The sequence below is a fragment of the Acipenser ruthenus genome, chromosome 5 (genome assembly GCF_902713425.1).
Source record: "Acipenser ruthenus chromosome 5, fAciRut3.2 maternal haplotype, whole genome shotgun sequence".
NCBI lineage: Eukaryota > Metazoa > Chordata > Actinopteri > Acipenseriformes > Acipenseridae > Acipenser > Acipenser ruthenus.
Genome location: NC_081193.1, coordinates 57,755,149 through 57,778,817, shown reverse-complemented (window position 1 = coordinate 57,778,817; position 23,669 = coordinate 57,755,149). Strand labels below are relative to the sequence as shown.

Here is a 23,669-nt window from a genome sequence, read left to right as displayed (position 1 = left end):
CCACTCTACGTATGATAGTGGAACAGTCATTAGAATGGAACTCAGTTCTCGGCCTCACATTTATCGAATTCTAAAAAGAATTCGACAGCCTAGACTGAAACATCCTGCCTAGACCGTAGGGCTGCACAATTTGGATAAAATATCCAATTGCGATTTTTTTGGCCAGATATTGCAATTGCGATTATGAATTACGATTTTCAAACACTTGGGTGAAAACTTCAAAAATGCAATCAGACATGGTTAAAACAAGTGTCAGGGTAGAGAACATCGCTTCTAAAATGAGATCCTAAGAATAAATAAATACTTTGCTAACTGAATACAAAACCAAGTCTTTTCCAACATTGTTTTATTGAATTTCTTAACATCAAAATAATGTCCACCAGCTCCTGGTTAGTCAAACGTTTGTTTTGACTGCCCCTGAACTTCAGAGAATATCACGGACATTTGCAGAGCTTTTTGAGATGTTATAGTAATAAAATAATGACTTGGATCGCATTATTGAGGAGTTTGGCGATAAAACGAGTGATCAGGAGATGATTTATCGGTATGCACGACTATTATTATTATTATTATTAGGCCTACATATTTATTAGCATATGTGAAAGCTATAGCGAACGAAAGGGTGGGGCGGGGCTGGAGATGCCTAGTGAGCGTTTTGTTGATATACAGTGCCTTTTAACCCTTTGCGGTCCATTGTCAGACCTGGTCCGACATTGCAATTATTCCTATCCGGTCCATTGTCGGACCCTGTCCGACATCATCAAAAAAACGGCGACAGGAGCCGAGACAAGCCGATAAAAAAAAAAAAAAAAAAAAAAAAAGGCGCATCTCATGATTAGTCATACATGTCCCTGGCATTACATAGGGGCGGTCATAAGGAAACAAGCTGAATGGTACTGTATCAGCGCACAGAGACTATCACGGACATTTGCAGAGCTTTTTTGAGATGTTATAATAATAAAATAATGACTTGGATTGCATTATTGAGGAGTTTGGTGATAAAACGAGTGATCAGGAGATGATCGATCTGTATGTACGACTATTATTATTATTTATTTATTAGCATATGTGAAAGCGATAGCGAACGAAAGGGTGGGGCGGGGCTGGAGATGCTTAGTGAGTGCTTTGTTGATATGTAGGGCCTTTTAAACCCGTTTGACTGTGAAAAAAAAAAAAAATTTAAACAGCGCGTCTAAAATTAACTGTGCGTGTGAAAATAAATTAGACCTGACGCGCACTTAATAAATGGACTGCAAAGGGTTAAACCTGTTTTACTCTTAAAAAAAAAAACTTTTAAACAGCACGTCTAAAAGAAACTGCGCGTGTGAAAGCAAATTGGACCCGACGCGCCTGACACTCGCTGAATAAATGGACCGCAAAGGGTTTAAACATTAATTAATTAATAACATTATGAGTTCCTATTTTCTATTACTATTATGAGTTGAGTTCTTAAATAACCTAAGATAATATTATTCAGACAGCCATAGGCTGCAGATGGAATAGGAAGCTTATGATTGTGTAATTATGTATGAGTAGGCTCAATTATTATTATTATAATTGAAATTATAAAAGTGCCTTAAAAACATGTAGCCTAACACTTACTGATTGCAAGCTGTAGTCTGTGGTCAAAACATTGGAGCCTGGTCCAGTCATTCAACACGATAGCCTTGACCACGTTTGCCCCGTTATCAGTAGTGATGCAAACTTGCTTCTCCTCTTTCAGGCCCCAGGTGGCTAAAGCCTCTCTGATCGAATAAATTAGTTGTGTTGACTCTAGTTGTCGCAACAACTCGGAGGCACTTTTTGCACAAGACTTGCGTTTGGGTAACATCAGTTGGTCTGAAGCCGAAATACTGCCATACGACAGATGATGCGCCCTTCTTGGCCACCAAATCAACGCTCTCCTCAGCAGCACTAATTTTTCCGACAAGCCCTTTATCTTTGCTCCTCATCATCTAAAAGCGCGCTCTGTGGGGACGCTTGTGATTGGTTAGCATGTGTATGCCACGCAGAGAGTGAGAGAGCCCGCTTGTGATTGGTCAGCACCCTCTGTGCATGTAGACACTGAATGAACGGAGTCTAGCGCATTTCATTGGATGAGGTACCGTAGCCTAGTTTTTGTTGTTTTAACGGAGTGTCAAAGAAAGGAGAAAATCACAGCCTCTTGCGATATGGATATTGCACATGTCAATATCGATCAGAATTCGATTAATCGTGCAGCCCTACTAGACCGAAACATTATTATTATTATTTATTATTATTTATTTCTTAGCAGACGCCCTTATCCAATTGTTACATTATATCACATTATTTTTACATACAATTACATTATGTTTTACACATTATTTTTACATACAAATTACCCATTTATACAGTTGGGTTTTTACTGGAGCAAACCATGTACCTTGCTCAAGGGTACAGCAGCAGTGTGCCCCCACCTGGTATTGAACCCACAACCCTCCGGTCAAGAGTCCAGAGCCCTGACCACTACTCCACACTGCTGCCCATGAAACATCCTGAGAAACTATGGCCCTCATTTAGCAGTTGTACCTACAATCCTCATGCAGAGTTGTGAACAATGGTCATCTTACAGAGCCCTTTACAATCAAGCAGGGCTGCCTTTTATCCCTCCTACTCTTTCTACTTGCAATAGACTGGTTAATGCGGCAAACCACAGAAGGCCAAAGACTGGGGTACAATGGTCACTCTGGTCACAACTGGACGACTTGGATTATGCAGATGATATTGCCCTAATATCACACACACACACACACCAACAAATGTAGCGCAAAGTCACTGAGTTGGCAAGAACAGCAGCCGAAACGGGGCTCGCCATTAACAAAGACAAAACTAAGGTGATGCACATCAATGGGAAGTGTCATAGGGAAGGATGGAGGAGCAGACAAAGACATCAAAATGAGACTAGGAAAAGCAAGAACAGCATTTATCATGCTTAAGCCTATCTGGGACTCAAAAAACATTTCAGCTAAAATAAAGCTCTGCATTTTTAATACTAATGTAAAATCATTGCTGTTGTATGGAGCAGAAACATAGAGGACAACAAAGGCATCTAAAAAACAAACTGCAAGCTTTCATAAATAAATGCCTCAGAACCACCTTAAGAATGTATTGACCAAACACCATTAGGAATGAAGATCTCTTGGAAAGAACACAACAAGAAATCAGAACACCAATCAAGAGAAGAAAGTGATGCTGGATTGGACATACAGTGCCTATAGAAAGTCTACACCCCCTTTCAAAATTTTCACCTTTTGTTGCCTTATAGCCTGGAATTAAAATGCATTAAAATAGTTTTTTTTCACTTATCTACACATCCTACCCCACAACTTCCAAGTGAAAAAAATATTCTAGAAATTTGTAGAAAATTAATTAAAAATAAAAACTGAAATAGCTTGGTTGGATAAGTGTCCACCCCCCTTGTAATAGCAATCCTAAATTAGATCAGGTGTAACCAATCGCCTTCAAAATCACACACCAAGTTAAGTGGCCCCCACCTGTGTTAAATTGTAATGATTCACATGATTTCAGGATAAATTCAGCAGTTCCTGTAGGTTCCCTCTGCTTGGTAGTGCATTTCAAAGCAAAGACTCAACCACGAGCACCAAGGCGCTTTCAAAAGAACTCCGGGACAAAGTTGTTGAAAGGCACAGATCAGGGGATGGATATAAAAAAATATCAAAGGCCTTGAATATCCCTTGGAGCACGGTCAAGACGCTTATTAAGAAGTGGAAGGTGTATGGCACCACCAAGACCCTGCCTAGATCAGGCCGTCCCTCGAAACTGGATGACCGAGCAAGAAGGAGACTGATCAGAGAGGCTACCAAGAGGCCAATGGCAACTTTGCAAGAGCTACAGGCTTTTATGGCCAAGACTGGTGTGCATGTGACAACAATATCCCAAGCACGCCACAAATCTGGCCTGTATGGTAGGGTGGCAAGAAGGAAGCCATTACTCAAGAAAGCCCACCTTGAATCCCATTTAAAGTAGCCATGTGGCAAAAAAAGTTTTGTGGTCTGATGAAACTAAAATGGAACTTTTTGGCCTAAATGCAAAGCGTTATGTTTGGCGCAAACCCAACACAGCGCATCACCCAAAGAACACCATCCCTACTGTGAAGCATAGTGGTGGCAGCATCATGTTATGGGGATGTTTCTCATCGGCAGGGACTGGGGCACTTGCCAGGATAGAAGGGAAAATGAATGGAGCAAAGTACAGAGAAGTCCTTGAGGAAAACCTGCTGCCCTCTTGAAGAAAGCTGAAACTGGGACAGAAGTTCACCTTTCAGCATGACAACGACCCAAAGCACACAGCCAAAGCTACACTAGAGTGGCTAAGGAACAAAAAAGGTAAATGTCCTTGAGTGGCCCAGTCAGAGGCCTGACCTAAATCCAATCGAAAATGTGTGGCATGACTTGAAGATTGCTGTCCATCAACGCTCCCCAAGGAACTTGACAGAGCTTGAACAGTTTTGTAAAGAAGAATGGTCAAATATTGCCAAATCTAGGTGTGCAAAGTTGGTAGAGACCTATTCCTACAGACTCACAGCTGTAATTGCTGCCAAAGGTACTTCTACCAAGTAGTCTTATCCAATTATGATCTTTCAGTTTTGTATTTTTAATATATCATTTTTTTCTCAATAAAAACCTTTTTCCCTTTAACAGTATGGAGTATGGTGTGTAGATAAGTGGAAAAAAAATCCTCATTTAAATGCATGAAACTCTGAGGCACTGACTCAACAAAATGTGAAACAAGTTCAAGGGTGTGTAGACTTTCTATAGGCACTGTACATGCAGAAAACCAACAACAAACATAACCAGACAGTCACTGACTTGGAACCCACAAGGGAAAAGAAAACCCGGAAGACCAAGAAACAGCTGGAGGAGGTCCACAGAGGCAGAGGCAGATTGTATACTCCTGGAAAGAACTGGAGAAACTAGCCCAAAACAGAGTCAGATGGAGGATCAAAGTGGATGACCTATGCTCCCTAAGGAGCAAAAAGGGTTTAATCTAACCTAACCTAAGCTTAACTGTTGATGGGTAACCAAATTGTACTAGGTTGTATGTGTGTGGGAAGAACCAGAAAGTAATGTAGGCATTTGGTTTATGTTCTGTGATATACTGGCGTGTTCAATAATTTTACATGCTTACACTTTATTGCCAATTGCTGGTTAAACTAATTTACACTTTATGCATAATGTGCTTTTACTGTGCAAGTGTTTTGATAATATTTGGCTGATATAATGATGTTGTGTCTATGCTCACATGGTTCCTATATCTTATTCCCCTTCCAGAATTACCTATAATAAACAGTTTCTGGTTAACACTGTAACTTATTACTTGTTGCATCCTAAATATTGAATGTTTTATTATGGAATCGGGATACTCTTAAGTGGTTAGCAGTAATACTAAGAAGTTTGTTACAATGTGACATTTTTCAGTCAGATACAAATTAGAAAAAACTAAAACTAAAATGTGTCTAGTTAAAAGGAGGTTAAATCACATACCTTAGGACTTCATACTAATGTCAATCCTCTGCAATATATTTTCTCTTGTTCCTTACCTGTGCACCAAAGGCAGCGGTAGGAAATTCAGGGCCGAGGTCATGTCTAGCCCACAGTCCAGCATGACAGTCGTCGACTTGAACTTGAGGACATTGCAGGGCAGAGTGGGATGACCAGACAGGCAGTACTGAGGAAAGGGGGCAACAAAAGTCGGCGGTTACAATAACTGTGACCAAAACATTTTTTTAGACAATTGACAAATATTGTGTTTACACTTACAACTCGATCAGGTTAAAATATTCTTATCATTTGAGCCCCCTGTTTACACTTGTGCACCAGTGTTGGGCACGTTATTACTCGGTTCTTCACAAAAAAAACGAATATAATTTCCTACTTATCACTTAATAAAAAAAAAGTAGCACGTTATATTACTTGTTATATTTACTTCTCTTGTCTTGTCCTGCAAAACAGTTGTTGACTGTTTACTTTTTAACTATATGTCTGGTAATTAATTTATTAAATGTGTCAAACAGGTTTTTAAAATTTTTGTAGTACAGTAATATGTCGCATATCCGACTGTGGTGGGACCAGAGTAAGGTCATATCTGTAAAAAGGCGGATGAATGAATCCTGTTTTAAATACCATTATACACAGCTATAACAATTACTATATTCACACAATTATTGTTTTGAGATTCAGCTTTTATTAGGGAGCTCCCCTAAATCCCTTGTTTAGAAAGATACAGGATATTAATGCTTGTGACAGAGTAGCCATCGGCCGTGTGGATGCGTGAATTCGCTGCTGAGTGATAGGCAGGAGATCAAGACGGAGGTTAAAGGTGATAAGCCCCACAGGCGAACAGGATTTACTTACATATCAAGAATACACTGAACAGCTCACATGACACTACCAGCAATGGCAGCACACACAGCACATACAACACAGTGTACGAAGCTTTGGTAGGATCTACAATATCTGAATTAATCTTCTCGGTTCAATAATAAACTAACGTTGCTGAAGAGGTTGATCATGGCGGATAAACTGTTAGGGCAGATACGTGACAGGTGGATACGCGACAGATTACTGTATAACAAACAAACAACTCTTAATAATGTACTGGATATAGCAAATAGTAAATAATCATTACAATACATGTGACTTTACGCGAAGTCATAAGGAGTGGAAAAAATTGAATTAAGTTATATTATATAGCTATGCATCAATTACATTGTAATATTTTCCATGTGCATGCAATTTTAGCTCTTAAAACATACATTCAGTCAAACTATTTTAAACATTTTGTTTATAAACATAAATAGTCCTTGTTATATCGCATCAAAAGTAGGTTACTAAAGAAGCTGTTTATGTACCTGTCAGGATCTCTGTTATGATTTTATTAAGCTCTGTATTCAAGCCAGTTAATCATGATTGTGCGCAAGCACACAATGAAAGCGGTTATGTTCAGGGTTTCTTTCTGTTCAAGGGAAGTAGCAGTTACTTCTAAAGGACTGCCGTAAGCGGTATTGTTTTTGTTTTTGGTTTTACTGCATATGTTGCTGACTGAAAATACAATAAAGAACAGTTCACGTTTACGGTAACGGAACTGAAATGTACTTATTTGGCTTAAATAAAAATACCACCAATGTAGGTGTACAACAGAAAAATTGGAACGAGACGAGCTTGTTCATTTTTTGCGAAAAGTAACTAATATTACTCCTATCAAAAACCGAACGTGCTATATTATCTCGTTATTGACAAAAGTAATATTATTACAGTAATGAGTTATCCCAAATATGTTGAGCACAGACCTATGCTGGCTTTGGCCCTGTATGCGCACGCATAGGCCATGAACTGTAGTGTGTATGATAATGTCATATCAACCTTTTTTTTGTTTGTTTTGCTATTCAACAAAAGCTACTCATTCATTTAATAGCTTAAAAAAAAAACATATCTGCGACTTTCAATTGTGTACATTCTCCCCCCAGAACGCAAATGTATTCACCATATACTAACAATTAATCATTGACTATCGGTACAATTTAAAATAAAGCCTTTCATAAATCAAAAGTTTTCCTTCTTTTCTTTAAAAGTAAAGTGCTTTTGGACCTGAAGCAAGTGCTTATACATAAATTCACATCACTTACGATCAGGGCTCAAATTGTAAACATTTAACATGGGGAACTCCAATGAAAGATTATGCACTTCTTATAAATCAGGGATTTTGACTGCTGGGTAGTGGCAGTGTCCATTTCAACTCCAAGTTCCAGTTTGAGTTTGAGTCCAGTTAGTATGTTGTCCGTGGACTTTGTGAAATTATTCTTTTTCTTAGGAGTCAAGTTTTTTCTCTAAAGTAATCTTTACAGGCAGTAGTACCTTTAAATTATTGCAAAAGGTGTACAGAAATTAAGCTTCTTTCCAAAAAATTAAATTAAATTAAAAAAATAAATAAAAGTGCCATCATAAGATATTTTAAAATTGACTCACAGCTGTGCTCAACAGTGTTAGTGCTTTGAATTCTGGCCATCTGATTTGTCACTAAACAGTGATTTTTTTGTCAACTCTTGGTGTAAAAACATGGAGATAATTTTTCTAAATGAGTGCCTAAGCATTTTATAGGCTTTCTAGTTCCAAAGATGCCCGACTTCCAGGTGATGATGTAGCCACTGAGTTACAAACTACTCCTGACACAGTCTGCCTAGGTACAATGTGGGTCTGTGAAAAACTGTGATAAGCGCACTTTTAATTTGACTTAAGCAGTTTTAAAACAGTTTGCTACGTTGTACCATTATGATGATTTGTTATGTATATATTACCATGGATTAAGATGATACTATCGGCCTATATACACACATTTTGGGTCATTTTTGCGTTCTGTTTTTCATTGAAAAACACAACATGATAAAGGTAATTTCTTCAAAAATATTTCAGACTCACTCACAACAGTACTTCTTATAAGTCACATTAACTACAAAAGACTGCAACTAATATTATTATTGTTAGCTACGGTAACGTATATACGGTATTTGTGTATTTAAGGCAAGTTTTAAACCAATGCTTAAAATTTGTATTAGCAGGTTTAATGTAAAATATAATTTTAAAGTTCAAATAATGTCCAAAAAAGAGATAGCCAGTGCTCCATTATTATATTATTTGTGTTTACAAATGATAATGAAGAACTTTGAATCCAAGATTGATTTTCTTACCTGTTTTTTCAGTTTGGTGTCTATTGTAACTTTTATTATAATACTCCTTTTGGATTTTTTTTTTTATTTTGAACAGCAAAAAAGCTGGAGGTCTTCAGTTTGAATTCATCGTATACCATTTTCTCTTTCAAGCTTGACAAGTCTTGCTTAGTACAGCGATGTAAGTAGAGCGCTGTTGTCTACAGCTTCTCAAATTTGTCCACTAAACACAATAGACATATTTGAATTGCGTCATAAGCCGGCGCACGGGCCCCCGTGTGTAGGTAAATGGGGTCAGTTCATCATACTGCTGTTAATTCTATGAGAAAAAAAGAGATCTGACTGTGCTAAACCAGTTGGTCAAGTATTACAATCTAAGAGGAAATCACATTTTAATCTCATCTTCATCCAATTTGATGACTGCATTTAACGAGAATGAAAAAAAATTATGTAACAAGGAGAACACCATTCCCCCTCAATTCGAGCCCTGCTCGATACACTAAGTTTGATAAATAAAGTATATACATTAGAAATGATTCAACTTCCACAAGCTTGCGCATTTATTTTTTAAATTGTATAATTCTTAGTGCCGTGATGCATAGAATTAAACAAGCAGTGTGCAGGTCTAAAAGCATGTTACTTTTAAACAAAGTACTGTATTCACCCCGTAAAGGAAACCTTTCATTTCCTTAAGACCTTAACTTAGTGTCATGATATTTATATCGTATGTAATCAACTATAATATTAGTATTATGGGTCACATATATAAAATAAAATCTCAATGTACAGACCACCGTACATCGACGCTACGTGTCTTGTGTTTTGCAAGTACAAGTTGTCATTTATTATCTAGAAAATACAGCGAATCAGCAGCAGTACCATGGGGGCGCCGCCATGTTTCACAGTGTGGAAGTGCTCGTTGAGCAGACCGGGCTGTTCGTCCGAACAAGCAGAACACGTTTTGCTAAATCAGATTGTCCAGTTCTGTATGGTCTCACGAATTTACGCCTTAAATTACAATTACAACTACTAGCGCAACTCGTTGTTTTATTGCGGTAGAGAAGATCCTAAAAATAAATAATTTTGCACTTACCAACTTCATTTTAAAATATAATTTAGGAAAAAAATATTCCAGAAGATGTATTTACAATCACAATGCTTGATGCCTGCTGTTAAAAAAAAAAGTTCAGAGGCCGAATCTTCTATCTTAAACCAACGGTAGTTTTATTGCTCTTATTACGCGTCTTCTTGCGTCATCATACGGTGGTCTTGTGAACTGAGCGAACGTATTCTGGGAGTTGTAGTTCTATTGCTTGCCATCTGGGATGGGCCGGGATGCTGCAATCTGGGATTAGTAGTTTAAATTGAAGGTACTCGCTTCATATTTTAAAAGAACGACGTTTTTTACTTTTCAGAAAACTACGAATCCCGGCAAACCCCATCTTGCTTTCTGGTGTTGATGTCAATATGGCTGCTGTCAGACAGACAAAGGCAAGCCAGTCTGGTTAGGGAAAACTACAGTAGGATTCATTTTTAAGAAAGCGGTACATCATTTTTTTTTTTTTTTTGGGGGGGGTAATAAACAGTGCTATAATACGCGGATTCTATTTTAAATTTGATGTTAAATGGTGTGGTGGAAGAAGGCCCAGGATATATTAAAGGTAAGAATTGTCTTTATATTGCTTTTGATGGAGTTCATATTTTTGTAATTACGCTGTACGTTTATATATATATATATATATATATATATATATATATATATATATATATATATATATATATATATATATGTGTGTGTGTGTGTGTGTGTGTGTGTGTGTGTGTGTGTGTATATATATATATTGCATATTATAGTATCGAGTCTTTACTGTGTCTTCGATTTCAAATGTCTGCATTTTGGTAATTTTATATGAAGTTAGTATTGCGATGCCATTCTTGTAGATTTTAATTAGAATTTTCTTTTGTTAGCTACAAATTAATATGCATTTAAAAGTTATAATTAGATTTATAAACTGTGGTTAAATCTAGATATCATAATATAAGAAATCCATGTTTATTGTAAAGAAAAAAAAAACACTTATTAATCTAGTTTTAATTTCATTATTCATTATTTGTAAGGGTTTTTTTTTTCAATGTTTAACTGGTTGCGTTGTTAAATTAAACATTCGACAATGGTGTGACGACTAATGCGCCTCGTCATAGCGGGGAGAAATTCACGCTGGTCAGTGTTTATTTTGATTGAGTTTTGTGTAGCTTGGGTATTTTGGGCAGCGTGTGTGTAAATACATTGTATTGGCATGGCTATATGATCATCTTAGACACTGGCTTTTATTACGCATTAAGCAATAAGCCATGTGAGGTTATGACATTTCAACTCCACAGAGTTGATACTATAGAGCCCACAATGTAGAAATAGCATCCACAATTACTTTTTGGGGTGAGAAAATCAATGACAGTGAACAATTGGCATTCTTCGGGAACACTTCATTTTGTTGAAAACTAGACAGCCAGGGAAAATAACTGTATACCATTAACCCCTTCTCTGCTGAGGCCCTTGTGACGCTCCGTGCTACAGGCATTTTGTGATTTTGGCAGTCGGCTGTTTACATCAAAATCACCTTATGTTCCCTTTCAGATACCCCAGGTGATCCCAAAATACAACTGCTATTGTAAGCAAAAATGCTACTTGTTCATAAAATGTATACATCACATTTAGTCCCTAAAATCCTAATGTTTGATGTAAAATTGTAGACACTTGTAAGCTGCTGGATGTGCTTGTGCCTATGCCTGTGTGTAAATCTTTTCATTGGTTTTGGGGGTTTTACATGCTCTAGACCAGTGGTGCACAACTTGGTCCAGGAGGGCCGGTGTCCCTGCAGGTTTTTATTTCAACTGCACCCTAAAGTACTTTAATGGACCTTATTAGAAGCTTAATTGGTCCAATTAACTAATTTGGGGTATGGTTAGAACAAAAAACAGGAGGGACTAGGGCCCTCCATGACCTGAGTTGTGCACCACTGGTCTAGACCAGTGGGGCTCGGAAAGTCAGAGGGGGGCGCGAGACTGACTAAGAGGCAGTTCTGTAAGAAATGTTTATTTTTATTTTTTTTTATAAAGGATAGAACCATTTTTATAAATACATAAATGACAGCTTATTAGTCCATTACTACCTTTAAAATTAGCTGTTGACTATCACTCTAGGACTTGAAGAACCGGAGAAATTATGTTTGAAGTGGCGAGTGTCAGTGAAACTGCAGTGAACAGAGCAGAAATAGTGGCTTCCATGTATTTATATCTTAACAGTGTTTTTCCCAGATTTAATATAAATCGTATATTTACGTAGATTTAACCAAAAGTTCTGGTTCAGCATGTTAAGAAACACATTCTTAAAAGTTTTGCTGCATGCAAAACGATGTAAAGCAAATTCACCAAACCGTTGTTAAATTCATCAGGAGTTGGTCAATGAACTGTTGTTAAATTCACCAGTGCGTCACCGCTGAAGCAGCGGATTCACCGGGGTTGAGAGTTGGTGAACTGCAGCCAAACCAAAATGGCTGCTCCCACTGTGGAAGTTTATCTTGTACGGAGATACTATGTAATTGTAGATTCAGAGACACGAAATCTATGGAGTTGTGTATTTTTAAGAAATATATAATAGCGCTGATAAACACTGATAAACAATATCACATTTGCCAATGTACCCAGAGTAGCCGACTGAGCTGGTGACGTACAAAAATTCGATATGAGAGAGAACAGATTATTTGTTTTTATCGTGTATGTTATTTGTCCTTTTATACTTCAAACAAATATGTTACAAAGCTGCGAAAAGTGGGAGAACTGTCTTTCAGCTTCAACAACATTACTGGGGAGTTGGTTCCAGACCCTCACAATTCTCTGTGTAAAAAAAGTGCCTCCTATTTTCTGTTCTGAATGCCCCTTTATCTGATCTTCATTTATGACCCCTGGTCCTTGTTTTTTTTTTCAGGTCAAAAAAGTCCCCTGGGTCAACATTGTCTATACCTTTTAGGATTTTGAATGTTTGAATCAGATCGCCGCGTAGTCTTCTTTGTTCAAAACTGAATAGATTCAATTCTTTTAGCCTGTCTGCATACGACATGCCTTTTAAACCCGGGATAATTCTGGTTGCTCTTCTTTGCACTCTTTCTAGACATTGGAGGCTGTGTGGTCCAGTGGTTAAAGAAAAGGGCTTGTAACCAGGAGGTCCCTGGTTCAAATCCCACCTCAGCTATTGACTCATTGTGTGACCCTAAGCAAGTCACTTCACATCCTTGTGCTCCGTCTTTCGGGTGAGACGTAATTGTAAGCGACTCTGCAGCTGATGCATAGTTCACACACCCTAGTCTCTGTAAGTTGCCTCTGTAAAACGTCTGCTAAATAAACAAATAATAATAATAATATTTATAAATATTTACAGTTGCAGGCTAGCTGCTTTCTACATTTTAATGTAACAACAAGCTAGCTCCTAATTAGTCGGTTAAAGATAACTAAACCTTTGTCCCAATAAGCTTTCAGCTCGCACAGGTCAACCACAGCCTTGCATGCTGCAACAGCAACCTTTCTATTATTATTATTATTATTATCAACTATGTTGATTCACCAGAAATTCCCTGCACCGATGAGCACCAAGTGATGTCACTTCCGACTCAGCGATGCAATGGGCTCCTTTAGCTTCAGATTTAGCTGGCAAAATAAATATTTGTTTTGTGAAAACCCAGATTTATTTTCTCAGATTTAATTGCTGAACGGTATTGTTATTCAGATTTTTAAGTAAAAAAAAATAAATAAAAGTTACGGGTGTGACTAAAACCTGTACGGTACCGTCCGGTACACCGTCCCATACACTTTTATTGTCTCGTCTGGTACTGTCTGATACACTTTTTGTCTCGTCTGGTACTGTCCGATACACTTTGTCTCGTCTGGTACTGTTCGATACACTTTTAGTCTCATCCCGTACATAGTCCGACAAACGCAGACAGTAGCAACAAATAAACAAAACAATACTCGCGATACATATAGTAATGGTCCGTTTCCTTTCTCGGTCCTTGCGATAACCATAACAAAGGAACAGATTACAGCGTCACATCCCCAGATATACCTTTAGTCATGCCCCCTGTGATAGCTAGTTCAATCACGTCTCGTCCAATCCATGACTAACACATTGCATTAGGGCAATGACTTCGGGCATTGTGACCGCCCCCTTCCTGGGTGGCTGGCTTCCGACTGACCCTGTAATTAACTGCCAGACCATTCAGTATGAGGCACACTCTTCATGTTATACAGCGCCTTCACAGATCGGGAGGGAGATTGTTGACTAGGATTCATTAGCTCTCTGTCACAAAGGGGTACGGAACCCTCCATGGCAGGATCTCCAAATCAGTATTTTGGAGGTGCAGACAGTGTTTCTAGCCTTGCAATTTTTTTTTACAGGAGGTTTAAGGAAGACACGTGCTTGTCCGAGCGGACAACACTGCCATGGTGGCTTATATAAACCACCACGACGGCCTCAGGTCCTCCAGTCTCCATCGAGTAGCCCGCAAGCTGTTGCTGAGGGTGCACGATCACCTCTAATCCCTGCAAGCAGTACACCTGCCTGGGATGAAAAACTGAGCGGCGGACCCCTCTTGAGGAGACTTCCCAGTGCCTCAGAATGGAGGCTTAACCTGGAGCTGGTGAGCCTTATTTGGCAACAATTCGGGAGAGCAGAGATAGACTTCTTTGCCTCCTAGGAATCGACCCATTGCCCCCTATGGTTCTCCATAGCAGGAGCCAGGGACCCACTAGCGATAGATGCCTTGGCACACCAGTGGCCGAGGCAGCTGCTGTATGCCTTCCCACTGCTTGCCATGCTCCCGCTGTGTCTGGAGAAAATCAGACAGGACCGGACCAGGGTGCTATTTGTAGCTACAGTGGCTGTCAAAAGTATTTACCCCCCTTGGACTTTTCCACATTTTATTGTGTTACAACAAGGAATCAAAATTGATTTAATTAGGAGTTTTTGCCACTGATCAACACAAAAAAAAGTCCATAATGTCAAAGTGAAAAATAAAATCTACAAATTGTTCTAAATTAATTACAAATACAAAACAGAAAATAATTGATTGCATATTATTCACCCCCTTGAGTCAATATTTGGTAGAGACACCTTTGGCAGCAATTACAGCCATGAGTCTATTTGGATAAGTCTCTACCAGCTTTGCACATCTGGACACTGCAATTTTTGCCCATTCTTCTTTGCAAAATTGCTCAAGTTCCGTCAAGTTGGATGGGGACCTTTGGTGAACAGCAGTTTTCAACTCTCTCATCATATTCTCAATTGGATTGAGGTCCGGGCTTTGACTGGGCCACTTCAGGACATTGACCTTTTTGTTTTTAAGCCACTCCAGTGTGGCTTTGGCTGTATGTTTGGGGTCATTGTCCTGCTGGAAGATGAATCTTCTCCCATGTTCCAGGTCTCTTGCAGACTTCAGCAGGTTTTCCTCCAGGATTTCTCTGTACTTTGCTGCATCCATTTTGCCCTCTATCTTCACGAGCTTTCCAGGCCCTGACGCAGAGAAGCATCCCCATAGCATGATGCTGCCACCACCATGCTTCACGGTAGGGATGGTGTTCTCAGGATGATGTGCGGTGTTAGGCTTGTGCCAAACATAGCGCTCAGCTTTGAGGCCAAAAAGCTCTATTTTGGTCTCATCAGACCATAGAATCTTCTTCCACTTGGTCTCAGAGTCTCCCACATGCCTTCTGGCAAGCTCTAGCCGAGATTTCTTTTTGCCACACTCCCATAAAGGCCAGTTTTGTGAAGCACCCAGGCTATTGTTGTCGTATGCACAGTGTCTCCCAGCTCAGCCGTGGAAGACTGTAACTCCTTTAGAGTTGTCGTAGGCTTCTTGGTGACCTCCCTGACTAGTGCCCTTCTCGCCTGGTTTTTGAGGATGGCCTGTTCTAGACAGATTCACAGTTGTGCCATATTCTCTCCATTTCTTAATAATGGACTTTACTGTGCTCCGGGGGATATTCAATGCCTTGGAAATGTTCTTATATCCTACCCCTGATTGGTGCTTTTGAACAATCTTATTCCGGATTTGCTTTGAATGTTCCTTCGTCTTCATGATGTAGTTTTTGTTAGGAAATGTACTAACCAACTGTGGGACCTCCCAGAGACAGGTGTATTTAACCTGAAATCATGTGAAACACTAGGCCTAATTGCACACAGGTGGACTCCATTCAACTAATTATGTGACTTCTAAAGACAATTGGTTGTACCAGAGCTTATTTAGGTGTGTCATAGCAAAGGGGGTGAATACGTATGCAATCAATTATTTTCTGTTTTATATTTGTAATTAATTTAGAACTATTTGTAGATTTAATTTTTCACTTTGACATTATGGACTTTTTTGTGTTTATCAGTGGCAAAAACTCCTAATTAAATCCATTTTGATTCCATGTTGTAACACAATAAAATGTGGAAAAGTCCAAGGGGGGTGAATACTTTTGAGAGCCACTGTACTTACTGGCCCAGGAGACTGTGGTTTTCAACTGTGATGCAGCTCCTGAACGGCCAGCTGTGGAGCCTGCCCAAACGTCGCTACCTGCCCAGTCAGGTGCGAGGGACATTGTGGCATCCCAACCCATTGAGCCTGCATCTCTGGGTCTGGCCTCTGAATGGCAACAAGCTGTCTGGGGCTTTCCAACAGGGTTATTGACACCCTGCAGAATGCCAGAGCAGCTTCCATGCACTCCCAGTATGGGTACAAGTGGGGCATTTTTCAGACATGGTGCTTGTCTAAGGGCTTTGACCCCACAACCTGCCCCATGGCAGTTAAACTGCAATTTTTTGCAAGACCTATTTGATTAGGGGAAACCCCCCTCTACATTAAAGGTCTGTTTGGCAGCTATTTCAGCTTGCCATATCAAAATTGATATTTTGCCATATCAAAATCAGTCTCCCCAGGAGCCCAGCTTTCTGGCGGGGCAAAACATTTTAAAAGTGCCTATGAAGGACATTGTTCCTCGCTGGAGGTTAAACGTGGTGCTCAGTGCACTCTTGAAGCCTCCATTTGAGCCCATGCATTCAGTTGAGCTCAAATGTTAGCGCTCAAGCGACTGTTTGCTTGCTATCACCTTCGCAAAGTAGCTGAGCGAGATGCAGGGTTTCTCCTTAATGAGAAGCTGTTTAATTTTTAGTGGCCAGACAAGGGTTACGCTCTGTACCTATGGATCATTTATTGTTTTTGTGTTTGTGATTATTTTTGTTTAACAATTTTATTTTGCTCTGCGAGCACAGTCTTTTTCTGTTTTAACTTTTTATTTATTTTTGTATTTGAATGAACGGTGCGTGCACCGTCTTTTTGAATCTGCAGTACTTGGTGTCAGTGTTTTTGGTTCCTGCTTCTGACCTGACGTCACCACTCGTCCACCCTGCAAACAGGTCAGTGTATGTTAGGATCCCAAGCCAAAATACGACCCCATCGGCTTGGGGTTAAATTACTTTTTTAGATAGCTGAAATCAGTTTTGGGTTGTCTTGCGAGTGATCCCCTCGAGGTGCAGAAGATTCACTTTATCCAAAGCGTTTTCATCACTTCATGTAAAAATGAGATTGAATTATTCTCCAGGGACATAAATATATTTAAAAAAAAAAACTTTAAAAACCCTGTTATTGCTGTAATAAATATTTAGCAGACCTTTTTTTTTTTTCTAAGTGTGAATGTGTCAGATATAGTTATCAAATATATTTTTGACAAATTAACATTTTAACAAATCAGTTTTACTAAAAACATAATAGTACTCACTGGAACCAGATCCCTGATATTTGTATCCGGTTCGTCGGTACCAAAGCAGGAACCGGGTACCCGATTTCGCACATCTCTACATTTTGGTAGCGATTTACACTAGCAGTGGAGCGGAGCGTGAGTGGAGCTGGCTGCAGAATTAGAAGCAGCAGGGCGGAGCGGACTGGGGAAATAAAAGCCTTGGAGTGAGCGGTTTCAAAGAGGAAGAGATCGATGTATTTATGAGCGCTCCACTCTGCTCACATATTCTTGTCCAAATGGATAGCAGACACATGCAGAACTGCCTATGAGCTGGCCAACTTGTCCCCTCCAGAAAAGCCTCATTGCCCATTCCTTCAGGGGTATGGCAATTTCGTGGGCTTTATTCCAGGGTGCGTCTGTCAGTAACATTTGCAATGCAGCAGTGTGGACCCATACCTTTACTAGGTTCTACAGACTTAGGTCGTGGATCCACAAAAACCCTGAGTATTAAGGGTGGCCTCAGGGTCAACCCTTACAAATAGACATAGAGGTGAGTTTCTCTGTCAATTGTTAGCCCTAGCTACTTGTACTGGGGTTCCTAATGGTAACGTGCAAGGTAGCTTTGCTTAACCTTGTGGCATTCCAGTTGGTCTGCAATATTGCCTTCTGACAGCTTTGGTATTTCTAGCTATTAGGTAATGGTTATGTTTCGTACTTGATAGGTTAGGTTATTATCATAACCCTGGTTCCCTGAAATAGAAATGTAACCATTAACCTTCAAGGTCGCTGCTTCCATGATTGCAGCAGTCTGAAGGAAAAATGATGACAAGATCTATGTGTGAGTATATAATATATATATGGCCACGGGGGCGGGCACAGCTGTGTCACAGGCTCTGATGTGCAGCTTTGATATATCTTATTCAGGTGATCAGGGTAAAAACCCATGAGGTAATGGTTATATTTCTATTTCAGGGAACCAGGGTTATGATAATAACCTAATGTTGTCAAACTTTGCTGTACTGCGACTAGGGATGTAAATCTACGTTTAATTGACTACACGTTTAAACCTATTGTTAATCCAGTCGTTTAAACAGTCGTAAATTTAATGTTTCACTCATTTAATATTTTTATATTTTACTTCCAATATTTTAAGTCATATTTTAACCTCGGTTTGTTACTCAAAGCATGTACCATATAGATCCACTTAAAGACAAACAATGGTAAACATAAAAGCATAGAGGACTGTAAGTTAGCACTAAAATGTAATCTATTTTAATAGCATAAAAAAAACATTCATAATCGATTTTACAACGTACCATTTCTCCAGAAGCTCCATAAAAAGTGTGTGTATCCAACATCGAAAAAACATTAAAAAACAACTCTATTTAAATTAAACTTAAAACACAGTGACAATATTACATTTTTAGTTTCATTCACTTGTATATTGTTGGCAGGAAACAAAACATGTCCAGAACCAAAAACCTTTTTTTTTCATTAAAAATCAAAGCCTTTGTCTGATACAATACTAGTTCCCAGCGTCCCTCCCCTTCACAACGGCGCTTGCACATTCACGTGAAAAATAAAGACTTCATTTCCCAGCGTCCCTCTCTTTCCCGGCTTCTCGGTTCAGCTCGCTTGAATAATTAAAAACTGTTCTGTAATTGTAGATGTCCTGTTGAACACACACAATAAAATATGGACAAATAAAAAAGTGTAAGCACTTTGTAACATACATTTTATTCGCCGTTCTTTTTATAAACAAATAAATAAATAAATAGTAGCTACATGTTTTTCTTTTGCAATGTGTTACAGTGCTTTACTGTGGCGTGAATGGAGCCGTGAGGTGCCTTAATCACACAGGCTATTCACTTTACTGAAATAATGTACAGTACTAAGACTAGGGCCCTATGGAATTCGTGTTATTTTCTTCTGATTCCCATTTTATTTTATTTTTTCTGATTTCCGTTTTTACCGTTTTTAAAAAAAATGTAATTAGGTTAATTTAATTTAAATTAACTTATGCACACCACAGGCAAGGTGAACAACACAAAACCGTAAACCTACAGGCTTCTACTTTTTCCATTTGGTTTGCGTTCATCTTCATTGTATTAAGTATTGTTTTATCTGATTGTATTGAAAAATAGTATTGTTAACTTTAAAAACGGGTTGTATTTATTTTATTTTTTTAGTGCAGTGTGGGGCGCTCCAAAGCAAACAGATAGGCATGTTTCATAACTTTTTTGTTTCGAACTTGATCAATTCTCTATTACTGCTATGCCCATGGTTTCACTACCATAAATCTTCTCTGTGTGAACATTGGGATCGTATTGTTCAAAGTGACTGCTGTAAAGAGCAGTCTGTGAGGAGTACTTTTTGTGTTGTAATACAGACGTTAAAAATAGTCTGCAACGTTGTCTAATTGTTTAAGTCCTTAAAAAGATTTCTATTTATTTTCCATGATTGCATTTATTTAACGCACTCGAACGGTGAATTATTTCCACTGATTCAGCCCTTCTCGTGTTTATCCCTTACAGAATACCCCGCCTCATTTATAACCCAGCTACAGAAACCGTCCCCCCGCCACCCATTCCCCCACTTTTGAAACCAAAGTTACGCCACTGCCTTACTGACCATTATTTTCACATTTTCCCTTCAAATATGTAAATCTCAAGCTTAATGCTCTTCTGCCGAATGCATTTTTTTCGTACAGCACTTAATTCCACGTTAATATTCTTTTGATTCCGTCTGTTCTCTCGTTAACACGGATTCCTTAGAGCCCTATAAGACCTGAAAAAAGGCAATGCGATGGAGATACACAACAACGCAGGAAGTTGGTCTGCCCTTAATTTATGCAAGACGTATTTAGAGTGATCACGTGGAAGAACAAGTCAGGTTTCCTTAAAGGGGAAAACCATAGAAAGGGAAACATATCTCTGCGGAAAATATGCAAAAATAATTTGATAATATATTTTACTGTTAAGTTGCGTTTAAATGTATAATACAAATTTTAAACGAAAATATTTTTTATCCACGTTTACCGTTTAAACCCTTACAGCCCTAACTGCGACCCCCTTCTAGCAATAACAATGACTTTGCGACCCCACTGCCCTGTATTACTGCAGAATAGTTAGTATTGAAAAGTAAAACATGCATTGCAAGGCGATAACAACAAAACTAATATAGAGCCATTGGATATTTTTAATTAACAACACAATCACAAGATTTATTTTTTTACAGCCAACAGTAAGTATTTTTTTTTAAAAGGATTCCAGGCTGCCACGGTTTACGCGATCGTACCACAAGGACAGCTTCTTGATCCAGCTTTCGATTTAGTCTATGAGAGAAAAGACAGATGTATCTCGTCCCTGGAGTGACGTCTTGAGAATATTTAAGCGATCAAAAATATTTGCCAGGTAGGGTGACCATCCATCCCTAATTTGGACAGGACAGTCCCTAAATGTAAAGATCAAGTCCCGGTCCCGGACTAAATGCTAATCTTACAGTTTAGCAAAGCCCCACCCCTGCCGCATCATTTTGCAATGCTTTACATAGCACAAGAATGATTTGACACATTGAATAGTCAATCTAAGACATTATATAATTGGACTATAATTTTTATACTCACATCACATATTCCCCAACAGCCTGACACTGATCTGCGTTGGCGACAGCAAACAAAATACAATTCGTAGAATATTTCAATTTCAGTGTTTTCTTTGTTTATGCGAAATGGATGACTCTAAAAGTTGAAGGTGACACTGATAGTTATATGTCAGTAAAGGAAAGAGTACCCTATACGGCCTACTCCACAAAAGAAAAATGTAAGCACCTGTGCAAATTCACAGAGGTGCTTACATTTTAACGGTCATACACGTGGATTAGGAAAAGTGCTAATGATTTAACAAGAGTTTTTTTATACATTATGTAGAAAAGATTTTAGAATTGGATACTGTGGTGAAAATGTTGTTAGAAGCATTTAATGTTGATAAGTTGATATTTAATTTTGAAATACTGTTATTAAATATACATTATAAAGTAAAATGTAAAAAATATTTTTTTTAAAAAAGGTGGTCACCCTACTGCCAGGTAAGCAAGCAAAACAAGCCATTTAGCATCTACAAGCTTGTCTCGTTCGTTTTTTTTTTTTTTTTTCCTTGTTGTGGCACTTCTTTTGCTGCAGTGCCACTCGATTCCCCTTCATTACTCCCGTTCCAACACTTTAGATATTTATGCAAAGCAACTTTAACTCACTTTACAACAAAAATCACAGAAGGTGGACTAAACACTACGTTCCGCTGATTGGCTGACATGCAAGTTGGTTGCTAGGCAATCAATTCAGAACGTTCAGACAAAGGCAGGTAGAGTGAAGGAGTCATTGGGAATTAAAATTTAGAGTAAAAAGTGCCAATAATAATAATAAATGAATGTACCTGCTTCATAAACTAATAGTTTTTTAAATTGCACAGGTATTCGCGACCCCATTAAAAGGCACTTGCTACCCCATTTGGGGTCACGACCCACAGTTTGAGAACCGCTGTACTAAACCACAAAAGTAGGGGTGCAACAATTAATTGATGCATCGATTAGTGATCATCTGTCCTTAAATTTCCAAGCTTCGATTACTTATTGGTGAATTGATGCATTAAATCAGAACCCAGTTTTAAGTCTCCTGTTGAAACCTTGAGTGTGTGAGAGTGCTAGTACGGTAGATTAGCGTGTTGCTAGGATTCACGTTTTCTGGAATAAAAAATTATGGTAATACGTTTTTTTTAATTTTTTAATTTTTTATTCTTTTAGATCTGTTAAATCTACCGATTTTGACCTTCTTTTGTTTCAAAACATGTTGTGTTTGGAGTATATGGCAATATTTTTTTAAAAAGCTACATTTAGTATGATAGTTAAATTAGTCAGGATTTGTGAGATTAATTCAAATATTTTGCTTTGCTTTTGGACATAATGTTAACAGTAATGAACAATCATAGTTCAGATAGAAATTACTTCTGTTAAAATATAGTATTTTTTATTATTATTACAATGTTAAAGGGACATCTGATGCGGATGCACTCATATTTTCAGTTGTTAACTCAAGTCCTTTGCATTTCTTTTTTTTATAATCTTAAGTGTTCTAATTGTAATATAAGTTGTGCCTTTTTGTTTAAATATTATGCAAACTGTGTTTTTAGTTATTTGATCTTCTGTTAAAAAAAAAAACAAAACAAATGTTTGTTCTTTATTTTGAAAAATATAATATCAGTGCATCGATTATCGTTGATAAATGCTTATACGATAATCAAATAAGAAATTAGGGTGCCGATTGCACCACTACAAAAAAGGTAGGTTTAAATAACTTATAATACGTTAACAATGGTTTTGCATAAAAATAAGTCAGTCACTGCAATTACAAACATGTGCACTATGAGGCTGAATTATGAAATTGCTTAAACAATCCCCATATAACATCTGATTTCTCATATTAAGCTCTATTACATATCAAACAGTCACAATGGTGTTCCAACCCACTGCCAAGCAACCCATTGCCAAATGTGTTCCTTCAAAGTTCAATAAATTGCAAAAGATGTTGCACATTGTATAATACATTTTTAAAGAAATATTTGACAATACAACTATTACAATGCCATGTTCTCTATTGCAGAATGTCTCACTACACAGACGAGCCGCGGTTCACTATCGAGCAGATCGATCTTCTGCAACGTCTCCGCCGGACGGGGATGACCAAACATGAGATACTGCATGCCCTGGAAACACTGGAGCGTCTGGACCGTGAGCATGGGGACAAGTTTGGACGCCGGCCTGCCTACAGCGGGACAAGCACCACCACTTCTGCCAATAATGTGGTGGCTTCCTCTTCCACCACCACCATTGCCACGCAAACCCAGTACCGCGGGCTTTCACCCTCCCCGAGCAACAGCTACGACACCTCCCCGCCCCCTAGCAGCGCCACAGCCAATCAGAATGGTAAAGAGAGTATGCCTGCCACCCCCAACGGGAAACTGTCACCAAGCAGATACCCCGCCAGTAGTGTGGGTCAAAGGTCATATAGCTTTGAAGCCACAGAGGATGAGCTGGACATCGATGACAAGGTGGAGGAACTCATGAGGTAACTGGTATTGTAGGCGACAATAACACCCACTTTAGACCGGGGTGCTCCCGTCGCGTTGTGTCAGAACTGTCGGAA

The 23,669-nt window shown here is 38.7% G+C and overlaps 2 protein-coding genes across 9 annotated transcripts in view; one reads left to right on the top strand and one right to left on the bottom strand.

Moving 5' to 3' along the window:
* LOC117402251 (integrator complex subunit 9) overlaps nt 1–9,957 on the bottom strand; it is an 87,211-nt gene extending 77,254 nt beyond the window's left edge. Inside the window, exons 1-2 of one of the 2 annotated variants that reach the window (XM_034003215.3) lie at nt 9,798–9,957; nt 5,582–5,709 (exon numbers count right to left, since the gene is read on the bottom strand). In XM_034003215.3, the coding sequence (XP_033859106.2) occupies nt 5,582–5,709; nt 9,798–9,806 (137 nt within the window). In that variant the 5' untranslated portion in view covers nt 9,807–9,957. Of the gene's footprint in view, nt 1–5,581; nt 5,710–8,725; nt 9,057–9,797 lie in introns of those variants that run through there. The other variant, XM_034003216.3, reaches the window with a different exon arrangement.
* A 90-nt stretch (nt 9,958–10,047) lies between these two features.
* LOC117402657 (homeobox-containing protein 1) overlaps nt 10,048–23,669 on the top strand; it is a 62,722-nt gene continuing 49,100 nt past the window's right edge. For all 7 annotated transcript variants that reach the window (XM_059024760.1, XM_034004014.3, XM_034004013.3 and 4 more), the window contains exons 1-2: nt 10,048–10,365; nt 23,127–23,591. In XM_059024760.1, coding sequence (XP_058880743.1) covers nt 23,128–23,591 — 464 coding nt within the window. In that variant the 5' untranslated portion in view covers nt 10,048–10,365; nt 23,127. The remainder of the gene's footprint in view (nt 10,366–23,126; nt 23,592–23,669) is intronic.